General features: G+C 41.9%; 1 protein-coding gene across 4 annotated transcripts in view; it reads left to right on the top strand.

Moving 5' to 3' along the window:
• Positions 1–13514, top strand: part of ANKRD17 (ankyrin repeat domain 17) — a 139870-nt gene that overhangs the window by 40084 nt on the left and 86272 nt on the right. For all 4 annotated transcript variants that reach the window (XM_019534281.1, XM_019534280.1, XM_019534279.1 and 1 more), the window contains exons 2-3: positions 9202–9355; positions 12017–12173. In XM_019534281.1, the coding sequence (XP_019389826.1) occupies positions 9202–9355; positions 12017–12173 (311 nt within the window). The remainder of the gene's footprint in view (positions 1–9201; positions 9356–12016; positions 12174–13514) is intronic.

Genomic DNA, 13514 nt, shown 5'->3' with positions numbered 1-13514 from the left:
TTTTTTTTTTTTTTTTTGCTTTAGTTAGTCTGAAGTAGACAGGGAAACCAGTACAACATTAGTTACTCTCACAAATTTGTTACTTGATGAAATACTGGTAAACAAATTTGCCGATGATGTTGGTTTATTAATTACAATACTTGAATTTTTTTTTATACGTATGTAAGTGTCCCTCCTATTTTGACTATGTAATAAAATATTGTAGCATGAGGGTAACAATCTCTTGTTCCAGTATAATGACTATCTAATGTATACTAAAATTCTGATGTTAACAGGTAATTGCTAATATAGCACTAAGAAATTGTGTCCCCCCCCCAGTGTCTATTAAAGCAAAAATAATGGTTGGGACTAGTTGAATTTTGTAGGTGATAGATATCTGGTTTAAGAATTATTTTGTTTTTGCTTTCTTTTGTATCTAATTATCATTATAATTGCACACCTGTGACTGAGAAAATTACAGTACATTAACTAATACCAGGGCTGTTCTGTGGATTGATGGCCAGAGTTATTTATAGAATCTGTGTTCTGATTCTATGGATAAAAAATATAAAAATAGGGGGCTTCTTTGGGTTTGAAGGATAAGGCTTTAATATCTATTAGAGCAGTAGTTTTCAAACTCTCTAAAGTTATGGAGCCCTTTTTCACTTCTCCTTCCTTGGACTCTCCTACCCTTATCCTGTGAACTGATATGGAACCAGGTGGCTCGGCTTGGCCTGGCAATGACAGTGCAACACCTCCCGGCCCACTCTGCCATTACCCCTAGTCTCTTTGTGGAACCTCTGAAGGCCTGTTGTGGAACCCCGGGGTTGCACAGAGTACAGTTTAAAAACCAGTGTATTAGAGAAACTAGTAATGAGCATATTTACTGACTTTATTTTGCATTTTTGGAAATTACTCTATGATCTCAGTAATATTTTAGTCGCACGTACATTGTTATAGAATTAATTGTCCTGCATGACTACACGGTATGAAAATGCATTGCTCATTCAAATATGTTAAACATTTCTGAAAAGATAAACATTAAAATGTCACTATCTTTTTAATTTAGCATCCAAACAAACCCTAGGCATTTGCCTTAGGCAGTCTCCCCACTTGAGAACTATTTAATTTCAGATATGAGGTTATAGTAAGAAGAGCATGTATGGGTAGCATCAGTAAGATCATGCATTCTAGTCATCAGAAGCCTGTGAACTTTTGGTTTGTTATGCTTTCTAACATTTATCACACACATATGTATTACTGCCAAACTTCAAGTTGATTAGGAGCTGCTGATATGATGTATTTTCATATTGGATAGTTTGTTTCCTAACACAGTAGTTATCTTGCTTCAAGGTTTGAATATGTCTGTGTAATGGAGTTTCTGGTTTTCGTTTGCTGACCTAGTGGTTTCATTGGTGTTGCTATCACACTTGAGGGCTTGGTTTGTGGGACCTATGTTTTGATGCTCCAGAAATTAGCTTTCATGTACTAGGAGGGTTTGAGTGAAAAATAGCTAAGAGAATGTATGTCTTTACTGCAGAGATAACGTCCATATCTAACTGGAGATGTAGGACAGAACTCAAGTGTCACTTATATTCAGGGTGCAGAATGAATAACTTAAGTGTTGATATTCCTTTTAATACCTTCCCTAAAGACCCAGCAGGTGTGTAGGGAGTCCAAACAGCTGCTGCTTTGAATATAAGTAACTGTGGATCTTGTTGATGATGCATGTTCCCTGAGATATGAATTATTCTATATAGCAATGTCCAAGGCCATGTATATGCTCCTGTAAAGCAAACACTGGGCAGGATGACAGTGATCTTCCTCCAGTTTCCATTCTTGTGATATACAGATGAGAATGGGCGCTTCTCAAGTTCTAATTATTTTTTACCTCTAGCTAAATCTTTCTAAAACTATTCAATAAATATTCAGAAATTATTTTATTCCAATATACGAACACCCTTGGGAGCAAAAATTTGGTTTGTACAGGACTTTCCCCATAAAGTGGATTTGGAACCTATGGGCTTCAGGTTTGTGGGACCCTCAATGTGATGAAATAATCCCTCTGAAAAACAGACATAGCAAGCATCTCTTCTACTTGGTAGGGTCTTGTATACTAAGTTAGATGTTCAATATGTCTGCCTCAGCAAGAATGTATAAATTGTAAGATATGTAGTCAAAGCTTCATTTGTTGGAACAAGGGTGTTTCAGTCCCCAGCCTGTAGGCCAGAACTGACCTGCCCTATGAGTCTCCTACAGGTCAGGATGTTTGGCGGCAGGGGAATTAGTACTGCTGCCACTTCCCCACTGCCAAATTCCTAAGCCCCATGTGGCCAGATCAGGGCTGGGTCATGTCCCTTTCCCCCACAGGTCCAGGTTTGGCCAGGGCCATGCCTCCTTCCCCCCCGCGTGGCTGGATCGGGGTAGGGACCACACTCCCCACCTCTTTCTGTATGGCTGGATTGGGCCCTGTCACACCAGCCCAGGCCAGATCTGCTCTCAGATGGACCAGGACCAGGTACTGCCCATGGGGAAAAAGGTTGAGCTCTATTGTGTTAGAGCATTCTGATGGTCTCTTAAGCTTCTAAGGAGATGGGTTTTAATATATGAGGATAGGGAAAACCACTTCAGTGTCCAATTTAGCTGACAGGGTTGGCATGATGAAGGCAATGCTGACAAAAGGCCTGCCATTAGTATGGCATGTCCCCATTGAAGAAGGAGAGTTTACTGACATGTTGAGCTGGGGGCAGGCAATTATTTCAGGCCAAGGGCTGCTTACCAAGTTTTAGCAAGATGTTGAGGGTAGCCCTGGCTCTTAACACGTGCCCCGTCCTGTGGCCACCATCTTGTGACTGGACGTTCTGTCCCCTAACCCCTGACCTTTACCACCGGAAGTCCCTCCCCTTACCCCCATAAGTATTCCTTTCAGTAAGGGGTTTTGTCATCTCAGAACCAGAAAAATACCAAATTATATTTTAAAACGTGAACATCTACAACATTAATTTGATTTAAAAAAAAATATTTTGTCTTGATTTGCATGCATTTGTCTAGCACACATAGAGGTGATTGCAGAATAGCTTAAAATGAAGTCTTACTTTTGTATATTGTGGGGGGGTATGGGGGGTGGGTATAGGTTTGTGAGGGGCTGTGGGTGTAGTATGTGGGGTGTGGGGGAGGCTGTAGGTGTTTGTGGGGGTGGTGTGAGGGAGCATGTGGGTATGTGTGTGGGTGTGGGGGGTATGGGGTTTGTGGGGGTTGTGTTGGGGGGAAGGTGGTTGGGAGGTGTGTGGGTCTGCATGTATGGCAGTAAGGGGGGGGTGAATGTGTATGGTGGGGGTATGTGTGTGGGCCTTGCCCTATGAACACCCCTGCCACCCTCCCTTGACCCTGGGATATCAGCATGGGCCCCATGCTCCCCCACTGTGGCCAAGCAACTGGGAGCTATGTGGTGGTGGAGCGGCCAGCAAGGAAATGGCAGCTACAGGTAGGGGGAAGGGATGGCAAGCAAGAGCATGGGGCCTGCACCGGTGTCCTGGGCCCAGTGCTGGCGAGACCCAGAACGGGGTGGCAAGAGTGTGGGGCCCCTGCCCTCCTCCAGCATAGCTGGTGTTGGACCCCGTGCTCCTGTTGCCTTGCTCTGGGCCCCACTGGCACTGGCCCCAGTACACTGGCATGGGCCCTGCACTCTACGTGCCTGCTTGCTCTCGCGTCCCTGCACCTGTAGCTGCCATTTCCCTGCTTTCCTGTTGGCTGCTGACCACTCCAGCACCATTTGGCTCCTGGCTGCGTGGTGGACTGAGGGACTCAGTACGAGCCTGCCCAGCCCCAAGGATTGGGGCCAGCCGCAGAGTCCTCCCCTGCCTCCCTCTACCCATTCTTATTTGAGTTTCTCTCTCTGGGGGAGGAAGGCAGAAACAGCCCCACAGGCCCAGGCCAGAAGACTCTGCTAAGCACTGGGCTTCTGGATGGGGGGGAGGGGAGGTGGGGGTGGTAAGTGATTGGGAGCGGGGCTAGGCCAGCCTTACTTCTGGGCTGATGAGTCCTGCTGGCTTCCCTTGGGTTCTACTGCCCCCAGCTTTTGTCATCTTTGACAGGCAGCCAGGAACAGATCAATGTTAATTTTCTAAATTTTTAGGGGCCCCGCAGGCCAGATAGAATGGGCTGGTGGGTCGGATCTGGCCCACGGGCCATATTTTGTCCACCCCTGTGTTAAGCAGATGTCAACACCTTTGGTACCGAGAGTGGGTGTTTTCACATGGAAGCAGAGATCTCAGGCAGAACTAGTCTTCATAACAGAAAGCCTCTGGAGACTAATCAACAAATGAGTTGGTAGCATCTGTCATTAAAAACAAAAACAAAACTGATTTTGTGGCCCTGTGATGCATTCTAGGATACAGTCAGACTGGTTGCATCAAGGGTTCACATTAATTTTAAGGTAAATAATTTTTCTGGTAAATCATTGAAGAGAGAATTGTATTCACTGGACCCCCAGGGATAAGATATGCCCCTTAGAAATCAAAGTAGTGCAAATGAGTAAGTGCAGCACAAGTCAAGACTTAAGAACATGTCTGTTTTTTCACTGGGTTACTACGTCCCCCATTAGCTGACCTGAGTGCCCATTACAAAAATTATTTCTGCAAGGAAGTGACATTCTAATTCCAATCCAGTGTCTGTTCCTAGGTGAGGCCTGCCTCTTGGTGAGTCCTGTTGTCTTGTTTCAGTTTTGACAGCCTATGTTCAAATGCTTGGGCCGGTTTACAACATACATAAAGTACTGATTGTATGAAAACAAAAAAATCTAGTCCGTGCTTAACAAAATGCTGTATTGCAATTGGAGTATCCAAGAGTAGAAACTCTTTGCTAATGCCTTTCCTTGGTGCAGTTAAAACTAGAAAAGACTACTTCAGCACTTCCAACTTTTTTGTGTTAGTAAGGTTGGATTGAATTTTTGTGTCTTATCTCTAATAGAATTTTCCAAGTAGAAACTTGGTGTTTTGATTCTGACATTTTTCAGTACAGATGAAATAACTTAATTTCAAATTTTTATAACCTGACTTCAGAAATGCAGTTGCCTGTATAGGGGCTTGGGTAATTTTTGTGCGATTTGTAATGGGTATTTGTAGTATGAATCGTCTTTGAAATCTGAATCGACTGGAATGTACCTAGGTGTGTAAGGCTATAGAGTGCTTTCAGGCAAACCCTCCCCCCTTCTGCCCTCCCCCCCCCCATGGTGCTTTGTTTTAAACATGGTGCATTGCCAAGCCAAACCCCACACTTGCCCAAAAGAGGCAGCACATTACTTCAGCCTGCTCACTGGATGTCTGTAAGATTGGGTGCTTTAGTGAAGCTTTTTTTGATCTTTTATCTAACAGCTGATTGAATCAGCTTCAGCTAAAAGTGCTAAAAAGCCATACTTGAAGTACCCAATCTTTACAGATGCTGCAGAACCAGGTTGAAGTAACCTGCTGCTGCTTCTGCTAAAGAGGGTTTTTTATAAATGTCTGCAATCAGTCCAAATGTAACTAGGTTAGTTTTGTGCCCTATTACATTTAATTGAATAAAGTAGTGGGGTACTTTGTTAGGCAACAAATTCACATCTAAATTTTTTTGGCAATTTTGTTTCAATAACTTTTAAAGGGCATAAAACCATTTACTAACCCTGATCTGTTCTGAAGGCTTATTTTTTAAATGTATATAAATGCAAAATAAGAGTTTAGTATCATCCCTCTTACAAAGTGGAGCTCTCCTGTGTAAAGCATTTTGTTCGTGGGGTCTCCTAATCTAGGCTAGCTGCTCTGTAATATTGGAACCTTCATTGCCCCAGTAACCAAAGCATTGGGAGGCAGTAACTGAAAGTCAGGGCAGTGTTTTGTACAAAAATTAACACCTGGAAAGGAATATTTTTTTAAAGGAAAATTCTTCAACTTTACAAAACAGATGCATAAAATATACTCATTTAGGAGGTTAAGAGATGTAAATTTAAGTGAGATTTCCCACTGAAAAGTACTGAACAGATTTGTCATCTGTGTGTCTAAATTATATCTGCTGACATGGGTGACCTTTTTTAATTGCATTTTATTCCTGTTAGTATTGCAGACTAAATTGCATTCTATTTTCTTGTTCATCCTTATCAACATAGTTTAGTGTATTCTAATGAGTTAGCGATGCGAATGCATGTATAGGTGAGGTACTGTAGAGGTGCAAGTAAGCACATAGTTTTCTCTCATCTTCGGCATTAACTAAAATCTCAAGTGTGATTTGTAATTTAAAAATGTACTTCATTTTTATTAAGGTTGTATAGCTCTTATATTCAAATAAAATCATTTTCTCGAGTTTCAGATTAACTATCTGCACACTACTCAAAATGTTATTCTGTGTAAGGATTTGTTTGATATTGCTAGTTTCATACAGTGCCCTATATTGGCATGTGTTTGAAAAGTCTGGATTCCTGCCAAACAAGTTCACTGTTTTGGTAGTGAAGATGCAGTCTCTAGGGTTTCATTTTACAGTGATACATCTTCCACCTGCACTAGGCTAACCTTTGAACCATATACCTCCTCACATTGAGGGGACCTGATTCCGATTGGGCTTTCTAGGTGTAACAACAATAAATGCAGTTGCTAGTTAACCGTGAATAGAGGTAAAATAAGTGCTTGTATTCTGATGGAACAAACTTGCAAAAACAGAAGTTGGTATACTTACAGAATGATTGAAAATAGCTGAGAAGGTTCGAAGTTTAAAGACTGCTCATTTTTCTTCCCCAAGATGTGAACTTTTTTTGAAAGTTGCATTTAACTAGCTTGACTTCTCCAAATGTCTTTATTGAATTGCTGTCACTGAAATCACAGTTATTTAAAAACAGATCACACAGACTCTTAGCTTTCCTGATAACTTCTAGCAGCTCTTTTATGCTATGCCTTTTTCTAAATTAATGCTTTCCATATTAGTTCTCCATCTTATAACTTGTGTGCAGTTTTTCTCTCTCTCGCAATTCACCAGAATAATTGAAAGAAAAGAAGACCAGGAGGCATTTCAAAGGAAATGTACCTTACAGAAAGAAAGCCTCTTTCAGAGATCACTTTTCCAGTGTGTGTTGCATGTTCCTTCCTATTTTTGGCATTTGATTCTAGAGTGTATTTTGTCATTTTAGGGGGGGGAAAAACAGTGGCCAGCTGTTCAGTATCTACCCTAGATATTTCTTTTCAAAACACCTAGACTCTTTCATCATATGTCAGTCAATAAGAGCCATATGCTAAAACTTTACATAATGAAACTTACTTGGAATTTGGGGAGGTGCATTTGAAATAAGAAATTAGTTGCTGTTTCAGCATTTACTAGTTTTTATGGTAGGGTTGGAAAGAGAATACTAGTTAGAGTATGAGCAGATTTCCTTTATGAAATTTCAGTGAAATTTTTAATACCTAGCCTTTTCACATTTTTTTCCTATAGAATATACATAATGTATATAAGCGTTTGGGTGAAAAATTATTTCTGGAAAATCAGGAAATCCATTAATTGTAGCCTGGGTGTTTCATAATGGCTAAATAATGGTTCTTCAGCTTGTTTTTAGCTTGCAGAAGCAGACTTGTCAGTCACTGGTAGAATGACCTGTTCTCTGATCAGGTTAACCATTCCCATGTGCAGCAGGCTTTACTCTTTCCAAAAGGAAGGAAGGTGAAATCTCAAAGAAGGGAGTTCCCAAATCCATCTGAAACAATCGATGGGACCTGAAAACTCCATTTTTCTCTTAACTGTAAGATTGTAAATTGAGATCTGAACAAAGGTCGGCCCAACCGGTAGAGAGGTACTCAACCATTTTTGTTGCGGAAGAGACTACAGTCTTTTTACCTTCCTTCCTGAAGAAGGTCTTGGAGAGATTCCCTGACAGTCCATGAAAGTAAAGTCAAGATCATACTGAAATTTCACCTCCGTACTAGATTTTCTGAGTCATTGGTGCCAGGAGTTGGGGAGCCATAGGTATCCAGCAGATCCTTTGGCTGAGATTCAGGATGGAAAATTCCAAATATGCTCTTGTCTATCAACCTAAAGAATGCCTATTTACATATCCCTATATGGCCACCCCCCAAAAATCATCTATCCTTGCTGTAGTATTTGGTGTGTTTTTAATAGGTAGCCAGATACAGAGACTCCTTTTAATTTATCTGGTTTCCTTAAAATATTGTGCATATCTTATTTCTTCTCAGTAAATATGGCATGCTGTCTGGGAGAGCTGTGCTACTATCATGCTACTGGTCCTATGGACAGTGGCTTCCTTGATGGGTTAAAGTGCTGAACTGTTTGAAGGATTTGTCATGCCTGGCTGGTTGAAACTCATGGATACACATGCTTAAAAATAGAAGTCTTTCCTCTAGATTAGGTCTTTCACATTAACTTGGAAGATGTTAAGTGTCTTGGAAAAGGCAGGCTGTTGGGTACTGCCTTAGAGGTTGAATCTCTAGCACGTTAAGAAAATGTAGCAAGTAGATTGATCCAATTTTTACTAATAGAGTATGGCTTGCATCTTTGGAGCTCTGCAGGTACAACATAGCAATCCTGATTGATCTTCAAAGCCTTTGCAGCAGCTTAGCAAAAGGACTGGAGGATGTTGCAAATATTCAGCTTCTGTTCAGTAAACACTGGCTGATTTGATTTGGTAGATCTATCAGCAATTAAATGGGTTAATATGTAGCTTTCACATTTTAGTTAAATTCCATTGGACCCTGCCCATAAATATATACTTTTTCGATATGTAAGAAATATCTATGGGAGCTCATGGCTAACGCTAGCTGTCATTCCTTTGGAATAAAGGGAACTCCAAAAATAGTACTTGGCATTTTGATCTTTAGATTAATTACTCCTGGGTTTATATATTGGAGTACATCCTCCTAACAATTCACATTCAAGTCTAAAAGCCACATTAATAAATTGGCATATTAATGGATTTTTGTGGAGCAAGTTTACAGTTTTTACTGCAGAATACTTACTATCTGATGTTGAGAAGTATTCATTCATTGGGCTTCATTGTTCACTGGAGAAACTCTTATTGACCTCAGTGGAAGTAGTTTGATTTTCAGCAGCACACTACTGAGTAAACCTCCTTCATTAACTGAAAATTATTGCAACTTTTCTTAACACGTGGATCAAAAAATGACAGAAGGAATAAGTCTTAACATCTCTCCCTCTCTCTCTCTCTCTCTCTCTCTCTCTTTTGTTTCTTTCCAGGTGGAATCATTCATTTTGGATCAAGATGATTTGGAAAACCCAATGTTGGAGACTGCTTCTAAATTGCTTTTGTCTAGTACTGCTGACGGTGCTGACTTGAGAACAGTAGATCCAGAAACCCAAGCTAGATTAGAAGCTTTACTTGAAGCTGCAGGTAAATTGTTGCATCTTTTAAGGCTTAATCCTGCCACCCTTATTCATGGGATCCCAGTGCCTGCTTGCATAACTACTAATCCTTATGTGTTGCTGTCCTGGAATATAAAACGTGCTGTACTTTCCAAAAGGTTTGGAGGGGAGGAAGGGAACTAATTAAAATGTATACCTTTCCAAATGCATTTGGTTACAGATAAAGGAATGTCCTGAATATTCTGACAAAAAAAATTAAACCTTTTTTTTGTTAATTTCTCAATTATTCTCAGTGTGCAGGGCTCTGCTTGGAGTTGAAGTGCCTCAAACTATAGGGCTATTGGTTCTGTACTTCTCCTGTAGTTTCATAGCTAGAGTCCTTGCTAAGTCTTCCAGTCTGTCAGCTTTGACTGTTTTCTTAGTGGAAAAAGATGGCTACTCTCCTGGCTATGTAAAGTGGAATTGGAGATCAGTATCTACCATTTACCAACCTTTTTTTCATTAAATAGCTACTCTGTGGTAGACAGATATTTAGTTTAACTTTTGAGTTCCTTAAACAAGTTGCAAGATATAGAGTAAGTGTTCTTAATTTTACAGCCAGGGCCGTCCCGGGGTGGGGGTGTGAATCAGGGTGACTGGTTTGGGGGGTCCCGCGGACAGTGCTGTATAGACCCTGCTACAGCCTCTGCACAGCTCCGCGTTCTGGCCACTCACTGCCAACCCTTCCCTTCCCCCCAACTCCATCCTTTGGCCACTTGTCACCCCAGGCCCCGCACACCCCTAGGGACAGCTCTGTTTACAGCTTTCTGTAGAGTAAGATCCTGACAGCTGTAAGAATAATAAATAGTAGTAATTTAATAGTAAAGCTACTTTTATATATTAAAAAAAAAATGTACTCTTCCTCCCCAGGGGTGTGCCCTCTTCACTGGATTAATTAGTTATGTTTGTTCCCTCCTCCCTGAACATCACTCTTTTTCTGACCCCAGGAACCTTGCATTTTTTTCCTGCACAACGGACCATCTTCAACAGGAGGTGTTGATGGTGCCTTTAGCTTAGTGCAAACTCTGTCTTGTTAGTTGCTAACTGCTAACAAAGCTAACTGCTTTGGGAGGTGGGAGATATGGTAGGTTTGAACCCCTCAAGATAAGGAGGAGGGCCTAGAATCCAGGTCTCCTACACTCTGGATAAATGCTTTAGTTGCTAGGTTGTTAAGTGGTGGCATGTTGGCAGAACCAAGCATTTTTCTGAATGAGACTGGCCTGTGAATCTCAGTTTCACTCAGGTGCTAAACTCAGGCTTCAGATTAGTCAATCAAATTCCCTCCCCACCCAGGATATTAAGTGCTGCATGCCCTTCCTGAAGCATCTAACTCTTGCCACTTTAAGGATGGCAGGGTGGCACCTTAGAGACTTAGCTGATTAAGTAGTAGAAAAAACCCGTGAGGTTCCTGTATGGTTGCATTGAGAGCATGGTTGGATAGGTTGATGATATTGCTGTGGATTATAGGCTTGTTGTTGGATCTTGTAGGTTTTGAAAGTTTTTGCTTCCTTCATCTTCTTTAAGGAGCATTTGCGATAGGCTTTATGGTTGGATACATTGGTCGTCTTCTGGTCAACAGCTCTTATGCCTAGGTGGCTCTTTATGCTGTTTATTAGTTCTGGAAGTCTGATGCTGTTTTGTTCATGCTTGCTGTACACAACACCGGTAAAGGTGTTCCTTAGTATCCTGGAGAGAATGAAGCACAGTTTGTCGTAAGAGTCTCTGTGATATGTAGAACTTAGTGGTTTGGTCACTTTGAAATTGTATTCATCACAAAAAAGATATCTGAGCATACCTGAGCAAATTATTTGTGTATGTTGATTGCAGTCCATTTCATTTGGTAGAGTGTGATGCTCTCAATGAATAGAGAGGTAGTTAGCAATGTTAGTCTGAAGTCAGCCACATAGCCAGGCAGTTAGTAGTCTCAAAGGCCCCCTCTACACATTACAGGTATGGTGCAATTAACTTGTTAATTGCACAGTTAACTTGAAACCAACTACATGTGCAAAGTTGCTATTGCATGAAAAAGCTCCAGTCACTTATAAAGTTAGACCTTAAAAATGTGTACCAACTGTATAGTTGGTTGCTATCGAGCATTAATTTGCATGTGTAACAGGGTCCCCCCTGCGGCTGGGACAGTGTCAGCTGGCAGGGCTCCTAGCCACAGGAGGGCAACCCCCAAGCCCTGGGGATCGTGGTTGCTGTGATCCCCAGGGCTCAGGGGTGCATGAAACCCCTGGGTCCACTCAGGGCGCTTAGTCCTAGCTGCCCCTCACGTGCGCAGCCACAACCCAGAGACCTCGCAGCTGATGAGGCTCTGGGTCCCAGCAGTGCATGAGGCACAGCTGGAGTCTAGAGCCTTAGCAGCTGTTGGGACTCAGTCTCAGCTGGGAGCCTCCTCAGCAGAGGGGGCTTCCAGCTGTGGGTGCCTACTTGCCAGTGTAAGGGGAGCCCTGGATCTACCTTTTTGGCACCAAAAATCTCAGTATTGCCATGCGTATGTATTGCCATCCCTAAATTCGTTATCCAAACATAATTGTTTAATGTATTGGGAAAGGTTTCGGCTAACCTAACAAATGAGTTGAATTTAAAATTCTTTGTTACCTTCTTCCTTTTCTGATATGTATGCACTTGTAAATTGGAACAAAAGGAATAGGTAAACTATCCACCCCTGATGGTAAAGCGTTTGCAGATCCCGAGGTACTTCGTAGATTAACTTCCTCGGTCAGCTGTGCGTTGGATGAAGCTGCTGCTGCACTTACCCGAATGAGAGCAGAAAGCACAGCAAATGCAGGGCAGACGGACAAGTAAGTAGAACTTGACTGGGATCCTCTTTCGCCTATTCCTGCAATTTAAAATTCTGCGTTTTATGATGTCCTTTTCTTTTGCTGTAATCTGATGAAATTGTTGTTTACATTGAACTGGCTTCAGAATAGCTATTCTGAGCTGATGCTTTGAACTGCCCATTAAATCATCTAGCTCAAAGAATTTTCCAGATGAGGAATGTAGACCTGCTTTTGCATGCAATACTGTGTGCTTGGAGCCAGCAGTGCTAAGTGTTAACATACATTTTGAGAGATTGGTATTCATTTCATTGTCTTTATTCATGCATCATTGTAAGCGTCAAAATCCAGTACGTCTGTTTCAAGAGTATATCTTTTTCCTTCAAGAAACAATGGCTCCTGAAAGCAGTGGACTAATGAAATGCTATTTTATTGTTAATTTTCTTAGGGTTATTTTAGGTAGATATCTACCTAAAATAGGTTGGGAAGTAAATAAGGGGTTGGGGAATGATCAAGACCCTTCTATGGTCTTTTTTCCAGTTTCATAGTTGGTAGGATCTGAAGGGACCTGAGCAGGTCATCAAGTCCAACCCCCTGCCATGGGGCAGGAAAGAATGCTAGGGTCAAATGACCCCGGCTAGGTGATTGAAGATTTGAAGATCCCCGGGGTGGGGGCAAGCACCACTTCCCTAGGAAGTTGGTTCCAGCTCCTAGCTGCCCTGACTATGAAGTAGTGCCTCCTGATGTCTAGCCTGAACCTACTCTGTCAGTTTATGGCCCAGAACTGGATGCAGTACTCCAGCTGTGGCCTGACCAGTGCCGCATAGAGGAGGAGGATCACCTCCTTGGATCTGCTCATGATGTATCTATGGATGCATGGCAAGATGCGATTGGCCTTACTGATCACATCCCCACATTGGTGGCCCATGTTCATCTTGGAATCAGTAGTGACTCCAAGATCCTTTTCAAGAAGGGAGTTTCCCAGACTGTAGGTATGCTGCTGTTTTTTGCTCCCCAGGTGCAATACCTTGCACTTGTCTGTATTGAGAGAGAAGGATGGTTTTGTGGGGGAAAGACACTGGACTGGGACTCCAGACCTGAATTCAGTTCTTAGGTCTGCCACACTGGACCTTGGGCAGGTCACTGAACCTGTTCCTTGTATCTCAATCTTTTACTAGTAGATTAATTCATTTTCTCCTGTCCTTTGTCTGTGGTAGCTATTTAAAATGCAAGCTCTTCAGTGTTCGTAACTGTTCATGCAGCATGTTGCTCAATAAAGCCACTGCATGGATTAAGGCCTACTGATGCTACTGTCTTACAAATTGCTGATTTTCATTTTGATCTCAAAATACTGAACACCTTCAA

The sequence above is a fragment of the Crocodylus porosus genome, unplaced genomic scaffold (assembly GCF_001723895.1).
Source record: "Crocodylus porosus isolate Cpor-Errol unplaced genomic scaffold, CroPor_comp1, whole genome shotgun sequence".
Classification (NCBI taxonomy): domain Eukaryota; kingdom Metazoa; phylum Chordata; order Crocodylia; family Crocodylidae; genus Crocodylus; species Crocodylus porosus.
This window is presented reverse-complemented; position numbering and strand designations above follow the sequence as displayed.